At 46.5% G+C, this 15,468-nt stretch overlaps 1 protein-coding gene across 4 annotated transcripts in view; it reads left to right on the top strand.

Moving 5' to 3' along the window:
* Positions 1–15,468, top strand: part of sptan1 (spectrin alpha, non-erythrocytic 1) — a 91,568-nt gene that overhangs the window by 56,583 nt on the left and 19,517 nt on the right. For 2 of the 4 annotated variants that reach the window (XM_080766378.1, XM_080766379.1), the window contains exons 27-39: positions 357–404; positions 1,366–1,457; positions 1,569–1,713; positions 2,212–2,393; positions 2,870–2,969; positions 4,395–4,592; positions 5,326–5,472; positions 7,069–7,172; positions 8,268–8,430; positions 9,621–9,635; positions 12,307–12,438; positions 14,194–14,331; positions 15,052–15,156. In XM_080766378.1, coding sequence (XP_080622504.1) covers positions 357–404; positions 1,366–1,457; positions 1,569–1,713; positions 2,212–2,393; positions 2,870–2,969; positions 4,395–4,592; positions 5,326–5,472; positions 7,069–7,172; positions 8,268–8,430; positions 9,621–9,635; positions 12,307–12,438; positions 14,194–14,331; positions 15,052–15,156 — 1,569 coding nt within the window. The remainder of the gene's footprint in view (positions 1–356; positions 405–1,365; positions 1,458–1,568; positions 1,714–2,211; positions 2,394–2,869; positions 2,970–4,394; positions 4,593–5,325; positions 5,473–7,068; positions 7,173–8,267; positions 8,431–9,620; positions 9,636–12,306; positions 12,439–14,193; positions 14,332–15,051; positions 15,157–15,468) is intronic. The other 2 variants (XM_080766381.1, XM_080766380.1) reach the window with 2 other exon arrangements.

Raw genomic sequence — 15,468 nt, 5'->3', positions numbered from 1 at the left:
ATATATATATTCAAAGATTTGCGCCACATGTTCACGATTTTTCGAGAAATAGCAGACCTACAATGAGCTTGTAGATCTGCTTTTTTTCCAATAGCTAAAGTATAACATAATGCTTTTTAAAAACACCAAAAAGAGGTTCCCGGCCCCCAGAATGGGTTAAAACGTTGAACCAAAGACGATGGTCACGGCTTGCTGCTTCAAACATGGGCGTGGTCTGTAAAGATGGGCGTGGTCTTCACAAATGGGCGTGGTCTTCACAGATGGGCGTGGTCTTTTTTGGGGGAGAAAAGTCCCGCCTCTCACTGGTTGTGGTGCTCTCTCTGTTCTGTCCTCTCTGGTGACCTTTTGACCTTTAGGGTGTCCGTTTGGCTGTTCAAACCACGGCCAACTTCAACACCATCAAGGTAAGATTCTCTCTCCTCCTTCCGGCTGACTTTAGCCCTGTGTGGACGGAATATGTTTCTGACGATGAAAACTAAACTAGAAACTAAACTAAAAACAGATGCCATATTAAGTTGTGCCAAATGTACTATTTATTACACTATTTACACTAATTAAGGGGCCTTTCGAACGTCATTTTCAATATCCCCTGCGTTTTGTTTTTTCTGTGCGCGCGGAGAGGTCGAGGGGCGACAACGCAAGCGTCTTTACGTGAGCACTGTCCCGTGAATGTGTCGCGACTCACCAGACCTCACCAGACCTCCCCAGACCTCACCAGACCTCCCCAGACCTCACCAGACCTCCCCAGAACTCACCAGACCTCACAAGACCTCACCAGACCTCACAAGACCTCACCAGACCTCACCAGACCTCACAAGACCTCCCCAGACCTCACCAGACCTCACAAGACCTCACCGTACCTCACCGTACCTCACCAGACCTCACCAGACCTCACCAGACCTCACCGTACCTCACCAGACCTCACCAGACCTCACCAGACCAGACCTCACCAGACCTCACCGTACCTCACCAGACCTCACCAGACCTCACCAGACCAGACCTCACAAGACCTCACAAGACCTCCCCAGACCTCACCAGACCTCCCCAGACCTCCCCAGACCTCACCAGACCTCACCAGACCTCACCGTACCTCCCCAGACCTGGATTCTGTTTAACTTACTGTTGTTACGCTTGCGTTGTCGCGCCCCTCTTCAACAGAGCTGTGTTGATCCAGGTGTATTACACTAATTACACTATTGGCAACAACGTGTGCGTTCATAGCAGCCCGTTTGAGAGGCCCTGTAGATGAATGAATGAATAGTTTATTTCCATCTTTCAGGGGGGAGACATTACACAAGGTAGGTGATTTAAGAGGCATTGTGTTGTGTGCGTTGTGGTAAATGGTTGTGTTGTGTTGTGTTGTAGGAGCTGAACAACCGTTGGCGGTCGCTGCAGCAGCTAGCGGAGGAGAGGAGCAACATGCTAGGCAGCGCGCACGAGGTGCAGCGTTTCCACAGGTACAGGAAAACATGCCCTTATATGGGCGGCGAGCCCTTTAGAAGACATTTATAGAATCTGATCTCGGGTCAGAATGGGTTAACAGTGTTTGCGTGACCCTTGACCCCCAGGGATGCTGACGAGACCAAGGAGTGGATCGAGGAGAAGAACCAGGCTCTGAACACGGATAACTACGGCCACGACCTGGCCTCGGTCCAGGCTCTGCAGAGGAAACACGAGGGCTTCGAGAGAGACCTGGCTGCCCTGGGAGACAAGGTGACCACACACACACACACACACACACACACACACACACTGAGACCTGGCTGCATAGCGACTCATCCAGTCGCATCCTATAGTAACCTTTATGTAACCCGGGTGCTGTGAATAGGTGAACTATAGTAACCTTTATGTAACCTGGGTGCTATACGTCAACTATAGTAACCTTTATGTAACCCCGGTGCTGTGAATAGGTGAACCATAGTAACATGTCTGTAACCCGGATGCTGTGAATAGGTGAACTATAGTAACCTTTGTGTAACCCAGGTGCTGTGAATAGGTGAACTATAGTAACCTTTATGTAACCCGGGTGCTGTGAATATGTGAACCATAGTAACCTGTCTGTAACCCGGGTGCTGTGAATATGTGAACCATAGTAACCTGTCTGTATCCTGGGTGCTGTGAATAGGTGAACTATAGTAACCTGTCTGTAACCCGGGTGCTGTGAATAGGTGAACCATAGTAACCTGTCTGTAACCCGGGTGCTGTGAATAGGTGAATTCTCTGGGGGAGACAGCAGAGCGACTCATCCAATCACATCCCGAGGCTGTGGACGACATCCAGGAGAAGTGCACGGAGCTGAACGCGGCGTGGAGCGCTCTGGTTGGACGAGCCGACCAGAGGAAGGACAAGCTGGGAAACTCCCACGACCTGCAGCGCTTCCTGTCCGACTTTAGGTGAGAGACATGCCCACTTCCTGTTCCAGGTCCTAGGGAGGTTAGAGAGAGAGAGAGAGATACAGAGAAATACATTATAATTAGGGCTAGGACTTTAACGCGTTAATTGAGATTAATTAACTACAGAAAAAATTACGCATTTAATCACACCTGTCAAGCTGTCCTCGATGCGAAACGTACTGAAGCAGCAATAAGCGTGGAAGACAATGCTCTGCCCCCCAAACCCCCCCAACCCCATGTGAAATCCACTCCCCAGCTAGTTCATTCCACCCTTTTTGATTGTATTCCTTTGTCTAAGTGTTTCCCCCCCTGATAAGGTAGTTTTTATTTGTTTTCTCATGCCCCGCCATGTAAAGCACATTTGAGTATTCATAGACACTTTATACTATATTCATGATTCCACAGAAATGTATTTATCATTGGTTCTATTCTGATGTCATGGATCAATGTATTAATTATTGGTTCTATTCCTCCAGAGACCTGATGTCGTGGATCAATGGCATTCGAGGACTGGTGTCGTCTGAGGAACTGGCCAAGGACGTGACTGGAGCTGAGGCGCTTCTAGAGAGACACCAGGTGAGGATTCTATAGAGACCAGGTGAGGATTCTATAGAGACCAGGTGAGGATTATATAGAGACCAGGTGAGGATTCTATAGAGACCAGGTGAGGATTCTATAGAGACCAGGTGAGGATTCTATAGAGACCAGGTGAGGATTATATAGAGACCAGGTGAGGATTCTATAGAGACCAGGTGAGGATTATATAGAGACCAGGTGAGGATTCTATAGAGACCAGGTGAGGATTATATAGAGACCAGGTGAGGATTCTATAGAGACCAGGTGAGGATTATATAGAGACCAGGTGAGGATTCTATAGAGACCAGGTGAGGATTATATAGAGACCAGGTGAGGATTCTATATAGAGAACAGTTGAGGATTATATAGAGACCAGGTGAGGATTATATAGAGACCAGGTGAGGATTCTATAGAGACCAGGTGAGGATTCTATAGAGACCAGGTGAGGATTCTATAGAGACCAGGTGAGGATTCTATAGAGACCAGGTGAGGATTATATAGAGACCAGGTGAGGATTCTATAGAGACCAGGTGAGGATTCTATAGAGACCAGGTGAGGATTATATAGAGACCAGGTGAGGATTCTATATAGAGAACAGTTGAGGATTATATAGAGACCAGGTGAGGATTATATAGAGACCAGGTGAGGATTCTATAGAGACCAGGTGAGGATTATATAGAGACCAGGTGAGGATTATGTAGAGACCAGGTGAGGATTATATAGAGACCAGGTGAGGATTCTATAGAGACCAGGTGAGGATTATATAGAGACCAGGTGAGGATTATGTCATGTGAAAGCAGGGAATTGGCATATTGGTTGTTCAGTTTGACCCACCGGTTTTGGAGACATGGCTTCTAGAGTAATGTCTGGCAGAGAAAACAGGCTTGAAAAGGTTCACTTCTGTGGTCTCTAACATTACACCTAGCTACATGTTTAAGCATTTATTTCATATGTACATGTCTTCTGTGGTCTCTAACATTACACCTATAGCTACATGTTTAAGCATTTATTTCATATGTACATGTCTTCTGTGGTCTCTAACATTACACCTAGCTACATGTTTAAGCATTTATTTCATATTTACATGTCTTCTGTGGACTCTAACATTACACCTAGCTACATGTTTAAGCATTTATTTCATATTTACATGTCTTCTGTGGACTCTAACATTACACCTATAGCTACATGTTTAAGCATTTTTTTCCTATGTACATGTCTTCTGTGGTCTCTAACATTACACCTAGCTACATGTTTAAGCATTTATTTCATATTTACATGTCTTCTGTGGTCTCTAACATTACACCTAGCTACATGTTTAAGCATTTATTTCATATTTACATGTGGATTTCAGCTCTGATGTTTATTCCAGACGTGCTCTAGTATGTGAAGAGTCTGCCTGTGATGTTAACTCATTTAACTCATCAGGAGCATCGTACCGAGATCGACGCGCGCTCCGGGACCTTCCAGGCGTTCGAGCAGTTCGGCCAGCAGCTCCTGGCTCGCGGCCACTACGCCAGCCCAGAGATCCAGCAGAAGCTGGAGGCCCTGGACCAGGAGAGGGCGGACCTGGAGAAGGCCTGGGTCCAGAGACGCATGATGCTGGACCAGTGTCTGGAGCTGCAGGTGTGTACCAGTACAGTACAGGGTTTCTCTCTCCACACAGATCTGCTGTTTTTCAACAGATGAAGTTTAAAATAGCGGTTCAAGTGGTTAACCCGTTCTGACCTGAGATCAGATTCTAAAAGTGTCTTCTACATCCTGACAGTTTTCTGAAAAAGCTATGTTTCTATGTCAGTCGTTCTTTGACTTTTTTCAAAAATAGCAGTGCTACAAGCTTGTAGCGCGCCACTCGGTGGCGCACTACGAGCTTGTAGATCTGCTATTTTTAAATAGCTGAAGCATAGCATAATGCTAATCCTAATCCCGCCATGCGTACATGCAAACAGCACACACCAAGGCCCGCCCTTGCTCGATCATGATTGGTGAAAGGCCCATCTCTCCATCCTGATTGGATGAAGGCTGGGCCACCTATAGCCAAAAACCTAAGTTTTTTTTTTAACTGGGGTCAGGGAGGAACTCCTTATATGGGAGTATATAACAGAACAAAAAAAATAAGTGATATTTGAATGAAGTGAAATCACTGAATATACCTTTTAAAACTATACTTTTTTATGTATGTGATGTATATCGCCATGCTTTTTGATCTGGCTTAATGTAAATCGCTCTGGATTAAGAGCGTCTGATTAATGCCTAAATTGTACAGTCGGAGCCGTTTGTAAAAGTGTGTGTGTGTGTGCGTGTGCGTGTGCGTGTGCGTGTGCGTGTGTGCGTGTGCGTGTGCGCGTGCGTGTCTCAGCTCTTCAACAGGGACTGTGAGCAGGCAGAGAACTGGATGGCGGCCCGTGAAGCCTTCCTGGTCAGCGACGATAAGGGAGACTCTCTGGACTCTGTGGAGGCTCTCATCAAGAAGCACGAGGACTTCGACAAGGCCATCAACGTCCAGGTCTCTGTCAGAGTCTTCCTCTTAGTGTTGGTTTAGTTAAGACAAGGCCATCAACGTCCAGGTCTCTGGAAGAGTCCTCATCTTAGTGTTGGTTTAGTTAAGACAAGGCCATCAACGTCCAGGTCTCTGGAAGAGTCCTCATCTTAGTGTTGGTTTAGTTAAGACAAGGCCATCAACGTCCAGGTCTCTGGAAGAGTCCTCATCTTAGTGTTGGTTTAGTTAAGACAAGGCCATCAACGTCCAGGTCTCTGGAAGAGTCCTCATCTTAGTGTTGGTTTAGTTACAGTCGACTAAATGCCATACGATTTTCAGTATAGACTAAATCTGCAGTTGATTTAGTCGACTGAAATGTATTTTGGCGGTGCCTTGATACCGTCATAATGAGTGGGTTTGTTTTACACTTGCTAGAAATAGCCGATCTACAAGCTCACAACGTTGGACTATTGTCCAACCAGAGGCCAGACAGCAGTAGCAGGTTCAACAACCATCGTTCTGTTGTCCAACCAGAGGCCAGACAGCAGTAGCAGGTTCAACAACCAGCGTTCTGTTGTCCAACCAGAGGCCAGACAGCAGTAGCAGGTTCAACAACCAGCGTTCTGTTGTCCAACCAGAGGCCAGACAGCAGTAGCAGGTTCAACAACCAGCGTTCTGTTGTCCAACCAGAGGCCAGACAGCAGTAGCAGGTTCAACAACCATCGTTCTGTTGTCCAACCAGAGGCCAGACAGCAGTAGAGAGTTCTATTCTGTCTCTTCTCCGGTGCTGCTGCTGATCATCGCCTCCTCCTCCTCCACCTCCACCGCTTCAGTCACATAATAGTTTAATAATAGCCTAAACTGTAAAGGTTAATGGCCAACATTCACCATGCAGCTCAGCCCTCTTCATATTGAATAAATAGGCCTACATTACGCAAACAACAGAATTGTTATTTTTGTCATAATATAATATCTAAAACATTTTTTTTTTTAAATCACGGAAAATCACACAGCCCGAGGCTCAGCCCAGCCCGACTAATTGTCGTGCATTTTGGAAAATGTCTGGTTCGGGCAGAGATTAGATTAATTGGTACCGACTGCGGCTAACTACGCGTATGTTCCTAGACTGTTTACCTTGTAGCTTTGCTCCGGTTACCATGGAGAGCCTCCGGCCCCACCGGCGATGGGATTTTTAGTTGAGCCTCCATTATAACAGGATCTCCTGCGGTCTAAAGAGTCTCCTACGGTCCGAGAGCTGTCCGAGTGTCCGTGGTGAATCATGTGTGAGTTGTAGAGCCGCGCTACGAGCTTGTAGATCTGCTGTTTTTCAACAGATGAAGTTTAAAATAACGGTTCAAGTGGTTAACCCATTCTGACCTGAGATCAGATTCTAAAAATGTCATCTACAACCTGATAGTTTTCTGAAAAAGCTACGTTTCTATGTCAGTCGTTCTTCGATTTTTCAAAAAAAGCAGACCTACAAGCTTGTAGATCTGCTGTTTTTAAATAGCTAAAGCACAACGTAATGCTAGTAACACCAAATGGGGTTAAAAGCTACAATGTGACACGGATGCCTCCTCAGGTCTCAATGGGGCTAAACAACGTGTGTGTGTGTCTATACAGGAGGAGAAGATCGCCGCTCTGCAGTCGTTCGCCGACCAGCTGATCGGAGCCGACCACTACGCCAAGCCCGACATCTACAACCGCCGCAACGAAGTGCTGGACAGGTACGGAACGTTCACGTCCCACAGCGTGCTACCCTGTGGAACGTTCACGTCCCACAGCGTGCTACCCTGTGGAACGTTCACGTCCCACAGCGTGCTACTACTCTGTGGAACGTTCACGTCCCACAGCGTGCTACCCTGTGGAACGTTCACGTCCCACAGTGTGCTACCCTGTGGAACGTTCACGTCCCACAGCGTGCTACCCTGTGGAACGTTCACGTCCCACAGTGTGCTACCCTGTGGAACGTTCACGTCCCACAGTGTGCTACCCTGTGGAACGTTCACGTCCCACAGCGTGCTACCCTGTGGAACGTTCACATCCCACAGCGTGCTACCCTGTGGAACGTTCACATCCCACAGCGTGCTACCCTGTGGAACGTTCACGTCCCACAGCGTGCTACCCTGTGGAACGTTCACATCCCACAGCGTGCTACCCTGTGGAACGTTCACATCCCACAGCGTGCTACCCTGTGGAACGTTCACATCCCACAGCGTGCTACCCTGTGGAACGTTCACGTCCCACAGCGTGCTACCCTGTGGAACGTTCACGTCCCACAGCGTGCTACTACTCTGTGGAACGTTCACGTCCCACAGCGTGCTACCCTGTGGAACGTTCACGTCCCACAGTGTGCTACCCTGTGGAACGCCACAGCTACCCTAGGCGCTCTCTAGTCAAACAGTTCATATATAAATGCTCTCTAGTCAAACAGTTCATATATAAATGCTCTCTCTAGTCAAACAGTTCATATATAAATGCTCTCTCTAGTCAAACAGTTCATATATAAATGCTCTCTAGTCAAACAGTTCATATATAAATGCTCTCTCTAGTCAAACAGTTCATATATAAATGCTCTCTCTAGTCAAACAGTTCATATATAAATGCTCTCTAGTCAAACAGTTCATATATAAATGCTCTCTCTAGTCAAACAGTTCATATATAAATGCTCTCTCTAGTCAAACAGTTCATATATAAATGCTCTCTCTAGTCAAACAGTTCATATATAAATGCTCTCTCTAGTCAAACAGTTCATATATAAATGCTCTCTCTAGTCAAACAGTTCATATATAAATGCTGCTATGCTCTCTTGTCACACGCAGGTGGCGCCGTCTGAAGGCGCAGATGATCGAGAAGCGCTCCAAGCTGGGCGAGTCTCAGACGCTGCAGCAGTTCAGTCGAGATGTGGACGAGATCGAGGCGTGGATCAGCGAGAAGCTACAGACGGCCACGGACGAGTCCTACAAAGACCCCACCAACATCCAGGTACCCCTAATACCCCCCTAAACCCCATAATACCACCCTAAAGCCCCTAATACCCCCCCTACAAGCACTGAGAGAACTTGACTACGGTAGCGGTGGTCTCAAAAAACATAAGTTTCCCTTATGTTTTTGAGACCACCGACGAAGGTCTCAGGACCGAAACGTTTGCTTTTTAATTGCACTTTGAGCACAGAGCACGATACAATAAAAGGAAAAAAATGTTTTCTTAAGTGTCGGTTTAAGGAGTTTTACTTATTTTCTTTGTATAAGGTGAGCGAGTCTTTTTCTGTCAAAGTTTACATACAGACATTACCTTTTATCCACCCGACACTGAAACATAATCCTAACTAGAACTGCACTCTGCCGAGTGCATACTTGCTTGTTGCACACTCTTAGGCCATAAATGGCCAACTAGTGCGCAAGCAGAGCGCGCAAGTACTTTCGACCGCTGTAAACTGTCACATCTCAGTATCTCTGTGAAGGAACGTTTGAAATGTATAATCATTAGGTGTAACTATTTGCTACCTACCTACTTTTTTACAGAAAATGTGATGAAAAAAAAAAGGTATATAAACTGAAATAAAATATATTGAGAAATGGTCATCTGTGTAATCTGGTCCCAGCAAACCAGGCACAGATTTACAAATTACAAATTTCAAATTACAACTACATATAGAGTATGTAGTTGTAATTTGATTAGCAGTATACTGTGGTTACTTGGTGCCAGAAAGTGACAGCGTCAACCATTTTTTTGTGTATGCAAATCTGTGCCTGGTTTGCTGGGACCAGATTACACATTACGTCATCGTTGAGAGCTGGGACCAGAGTACATGGTGTGTATATGTATGACTAGCTCTCAGTGATGACGTAAGAGAAATGGTCATCTGTGTAATCTGGTCCCAGCAAACCAGGCACAGATTTACTTACACAGAAAAGTGGTTGACGCTGTCACGTTGAAGAGACAGAGAAAAATTATTACTTGCGCGCTCTGCTTGCGCAAGTAATTAGGTCACCATCGACAGCCAGTATCCACGCCTACCGTACATACATACATACGTACGTCCAGCCGACCACAATACTTGTACGCTCTGTTTGCGCAAGTAATAAATGTGATAACTGTACCCCCCCCCCCGTCTCTATAATGTTTATATTATTACTCTAGACTGAACCTGTCTTGTTTTATCTCCTCCTAGCTGTCCAAGCTGTTGGTAAGTTGGAGTAGTGTTAACCAGCTAACTAACCCGTCCCCAAATGTTCCTGTCACACCCGTGTGTGTGTGTGTGTGTGTGTGTCTTGTCTTCTTGTTTTTAGACCCGGTAGACCTAACCTGACTCGGCCAGATGGTGGCTCACTGCTGCCACCATCTGGCAGAGTCAGGTTATGGTAGACCCTTCATCCATCCATCCATCCATCCATATGTCCTCAGTTTGTCCCTCTAGTGCAGTGCTTCCCAAACCTTTTCATGCCAAGGACCCCCAAATTTCTGCCCCGCGGACCCCCATTTGAAAAACATATGCCAGGGACCCCCAATAAGAGAAGAATGTTACGGCTCTAGTAGTGATTCTCAACCCGTTCAATTGCAATGATCCTCAGTTTGACATTCATTCGTCTACGGACCCCCATTTAATGTCATTTCTATTCCTGGGAGCCCCAATTTAGTACATTTACAATTACAATTTATATATTGTAAAATCAATGTTAATGTAACTCTTGAGAGTGTACAAATGGAACCAAATGCATTTGTGCATTCTCAGAGTTATAAACCCATGAGGGTCCATTTGGGGACCCCCTGGAACTCCCTCAAGGACCCCTGAGGGTCCCTGGACCCCCTGGAACTCCCTCAAGGACCCCTGGGGGTCCCTGGACCTCCCTCAAGGACCCCCCGCACACCACTTTGGGAACCACTGCTATAGTTAGGGAAGGTTTGCCAAATATGTGACCAAATCTGCAACGTCAATGTTTACCAATAGCTTTCTTTAACGTGTTCATAGAGGCGTCTACTGTCACCTCTCAATGTGTCACAGTAAATGCCACCCGCTGTCGCATTTAAGCCCATATATGGAGATCCCTGATGCCGTCAATATTAGTATATGGATATATATGTCAGAACCTGTTCTGACATTCCATATGTTCCACAGGTATCAGTCAGTCAACAGGCCCGTCTAGAGTTTACATTTTAAACTCTAGACGGGCCTGTTGACTGACTGATACCTGTCCATTTAAACTCTAGACGGGCCTGTTGACTGATACCTGTCCATTTAAACTCTAGACGGGCCTGTTGACTGATACCTGTCCATTTAAACTCTAGACGGGCCTGTTGACTGATACCTGTCCATTTAAACTCTAGACGGGCCTGTTGACTGATACCTGTCCATTTAAACTCTAGACGGGCCTGTTGACTGATACCTGTCCATTTAAACTCTAGACGGGCCTGTTGACTGATACCTGTCCATTTAAACTCTAGACGGGCCTGTTGACTGATACCTGTCCATTTAAACTCTATAGACGGGCCTGTTGACTGATACCTGTCCATTTAAACTCTAGACGGCGAAAACTAGACTTCTCAACAGGCCCGAAAATGAAGGCCCGGCCCTCCCTGGGACCCTCATCAAACCCTGTACACTCGAGATGTACTGCCACCTTTTTTGCACAAAAAACACTCCCTGGGGCTAAAAAAAACGGCCATAGCCACTTCCAAATGTGATGACCTCATCACATTTGTTATGACTGCTATGGATGCATTTTTGCCCAAATTCAGCGGTGATAGTTGGACACGGTTTTGAGTGTGAATAAAGCTATTGGTAAGCATTGATTTGGCACATTGATCACACGTTTGGCTAACCTTCCCTAACCACCCATCAGTTTGTCCAGCTTCTGTTTTGTGGGCTTTTTTCATAGAGTTAATTTGTTTCCAGCTTTTTTGGTCCAAGCTCATTGTTTTGTGTCTCGTTACTATTGCAGATCCATTGTGTGTGTTTTTGTAGATCCGTTTTGTGTGTCTGTAGATCTGTTTTGTGTCATTAGATCTGTGTTGACGTCACATGCAGATAATTGCTGGTTGTGGCCTTTTCATGTTCTTCTTTTGTCTTAGTTATTTTTTGTTTTCCCTGAGGTTTGGTCACCTTATAAAGTTGTGTCAGTGGTTTGGTGGAATGTCTGAAATTGTGTGATCATTTTTTCAACGTGGAAAGATAATTTTGCGTTCGTCTGAAATCATTTGCGATTTGGGGGCGATGGTGTAACGACCGAGACGGGCCTGACGGTGAAGCAATTTTTAAAGTGACCCATTCCTCCTGTAGGTGGCGCTGGAGCTGCGCTCCGTTCAGCCATTCTGTGGTCACTTCCTTGTCTTTTGTGTCCTCTGTGTGTTGTCATCGCCACAGTATTACATTAGTATCACATTAGTATTACATTAGTATTACATTAGTATTACATCAGTATTACATTGCAACCATTGTCTTCTAGGGTTTTAGACGGATTCCTAGTGAAAACATACTTAGTTAAAAATACTTTTTTACAGTTTTTGTCACATCCCCATGTCGATAATTGGATTAGATTTTGGCCACAATTCCATGCGGTATTGATGTCGGTACCATTTGGAGAGTTAACTGGCAAACGATGATCAAAATAACAATTCTTCTAGCTCTTGTGAAATGGAAACCCCGTATGGGTCAATTTCTTCGCTTTATGCTCTCAAGAGTTACAGATCTGATTAGGGCCCAAATGGTTACCAACTCTCCATCATTTAGCTGCGCGGGGACCACCTGGAACCCCCTCAAGGACCCCTGGTGGTCCCCGGACCACCGGTTGAGAGCACTGGTTTAAATGAACCCAAAGCTTCCTGTCTGTCTCACCCCTGTGTCATGTGACTTCCTGTAGAGCAAGCATCAGAAGCACCAGGCGTTCGAGGCGGAGCTTCACGCCAACGCGGACCGCATCCGCGGCGTCATCGACACGGGCAACGCCCTGATCCAGAGGGGAGCCTGCGCCGGGAGTGAGGACGCTGTCAAGGTACGGTACTGACGATACGGTACGGTAGGGTACGGTACGGTAGGGTACGGTACGGTACTGACGCAACGGTAGGGTAGGGTACGGTACGGTACTGACCGTACGGTACTGACGATACGGTACTGATGATACGGTAGGGTACGGTACGGACGATACGGTACGGTAGGGTAGGGTACGGTACGGTACTGACGCAACTCATCATCCATTCCCTTCATCCCGTCTTCAACCGCTTATCCGTAGTCGGGGCGTGGGGGCAACAGCTCCACCAGAGAGCTCCAGACTTCCCTCTCCAGAGCAACATCAGTGACTTCCTCCTGAGGCGTTCCAAGGCCAAAGGGAGGGGTCTCCTCCCAGTGGGACGTGGTCCTTGGTCTGCCCCGGGGTCTCCTCCCAGTGGGACGTGGTCCTTGGTCTGCCCCGGGGTCTCCTCCCAGTGGGACGTGGTCCTTGGTCTGCCCCGGGGTCTCCTCCCAGTGGGACGTGGTCCTCGGTCTGTCCCGGGGTCTCCTCCCAGTGGGACGTGGTCCTTGGTCTGCCCCGGGGTCTCCTCCCAGTGGGACGTGGTCCTTGGTCTGCCCCGGGGTCTCCTCCCAGTGGGACGTGGTCCTCGAGGACCTTCCTAGGGAGACGCCCGAGAGGCATCCTAACCAGATGCCCGATATCAAATTATCAATGAATGAATGAATTGATAATTGATACCCTTATCGATAGATTAACTGGTTAATTGATAATTGATAAGCTGCGTTTTTATTTTTATTTAAGACCAAAAGGAGAATTCTTGTCCGAAACCGAAAATGCCTGAGTCTGTAATTTCTAAACAAACTTGAATATGATAGGATTACTGTGTTGTGTTGTGTTGTGCAGGCTCGACTCGCTGCCCTGGATGATAGGGACTTTAAGGAACGACGGTTTTCAGGAAATCGGTCGGCTGTTTGCACTTTTTTATTTTAAACACTGCGTCGCACGTCAGCTATACTTGACGATCTTGCTTAATTCTTAATGAATTCTTAGGCACTGGACATGATCAGCATGCAGTGGAACGAGGAAGGTGTTGTTCCAAAACCGTGTTAATGAACATAGTTAATATGCATCAGTGTAAAATGTAAGACAGCTATAATTTCAATAAATATGGTTATGACCAGTGTGTTGTTGCTTAAAGTCCCTAATGACCAGTGCGTTGTTGCTTAAAGTCCCTAATGACCAGTGTGTTGTTGCTTAAAGTCCCTAATGACCAGTGCGTTGTTGCTTAAAGTCCCTAATGACCAGTGAGTTGTTGCTTAAAGTCCCTAATGACCAGTGAGTTGTTGCTTAAAGTCCCTAATGACCAGTGCGTTGTTGCTTAAAGTCCCTAATGACCAGTGTGTTGTTGCTTAAAGTCCCTAATGACCAGTGAGTTGTTGCTTAAAGTCCCTAATGACCAGTGTGTTGTTGCTTAAAGTCCCTAATGACCAGTGAGTTGTTGCTTAAAGTCCCTAATGACCAGTGAGTTGTTGCTTAAAGTCCCTAATGACCAGTGAGTTGTTGCTTAAAGTCCCTAATGACCAGTGAGTTGTTGCTTAAAGTCCCTAATGACCAGTGAGTTGTTGCTTAAAGTCCCTAATGACCAGTGAGTTGTTGCTTAAAGTCCCTAATGACCAGTGAGTTGTTGCTTAAAGTCCCTAATGACCAGTGAGTTGTTGCTTAAAGTCCCTAATGACCAGTGTGTTGTTGCTTAAAGTCCCTAATGACCAGTGCGTTGTGTTGTGTTGTGTTGTGCAGGCTCGACTCGCTGCCCTGGACGAGCAGTGGCATTTCCTGGTAAACAAGTCTGCAGAGAAGAGCCAGAAGCTGAAGGAGGCCAACAAACAGCAGAACTTCAACACCGGCATCAAGGACTTTGACTTCTGGCTGTCCGAGGTGAGTAAGACCCCCGTTGGTCTGTTAAGACCCCGTTGGTCTGACATCACAGACTTTAAGACCCTGTTGGTCTGACATCACAGACTTTAAGACCCCCGTTGGTCTGACATCACAGACTTTAAGACCCCCGTTGGTCTGACATCACAGACTTTAAGACCCCATTGGTCTGACATCACAGACTTTAAGACCCCCGTTGGTCTGACATCACAGACTTTAAGACCCCCGTTGGTCTGACATCACAGACTTTAAGACCCCCGTTGGTCTGACATCACAGACTTTGAGGACGATTCTACAAATTCCTTCTAAATCCTTACAGTTTTCAGAAAACCCTATGTTTCTATATCAGTGGTTCTCACAGGGTTAAACCCTATGTTTCTATGTGAAGGACCCCCAGAATTATCTGCATTTGGCCGCTGGCCGCCATCTGAAAATATGTTGTTCCAGGGACCCCCCAGAAGGGAACCCCCAGAAGGGACCCCCCAGAAGTAAAGATTCGAGTTAAAGAATATATAAATAGCAGTTCTACAAGCTCATAGCGCGGCACCGAGTGACGCGCTATGAGCTTGTAGATCTGCTATTTTTCAATAGCTAGAGCATAACATAATGCTTAGAACACCAAGCGGAATGGGTTGAGACCACCGTTGAATCTGACATCAGGGACTTTAACTATGATCACCAGTTTGATGTTTCTATGTTGTAATAACGCCTGTCTTCCTCTAGGTGGAAGCACTTCTGGCCTCTGAAGATTATGGCAAAGATCTGGCGTCTGTGAACAACCTTCTGAAGAAACACCAGCTGCTGGAAGCAGACATCTCTGCCCACGAGGTACCCTAACGATGTTACCCTAACGGTACCACTAGGTACCCTAACGATGTTACCCTAACGATGGTACCCTAACGGTTTTCTGGAAGAAAATAATAATAATAATAAAACGTCTCAATCCGCCGCCACAACATTCAGAAAACGTACAGGTACATCTGACGTCAACGGGCGGAGGATGTGTTTTTAAACGTTGGTTTGGGTGCTGATGATCGCATCGAGGATTATTTTCCTGCCATCTACGAACATATTCGGAGCCCTTACTAGCCTGATGTCCAGCCAGGTGTTAACGTGTTGTCGCGTCTCCTAACGACCAGG

Source organism: Protomyctophum bolini (genome assembly GCF_963924005.1).
Source record: "Protomyctophum bolini genome assembly, chromosome: 6".
Classification (NCBI taxonomy): domain Eukaryota; kingdom Metazoa; phylum Chordata; class Actinopteri; order Myctophiformes; family Myctophidae; genus Protomyctophum; species Protomyctophum bolini.
The sequence above is the reverse complement of the archived record's forward strand: the minus strand, read 5'-3'. Positions and strand labels throughout refer to the sequence as shown.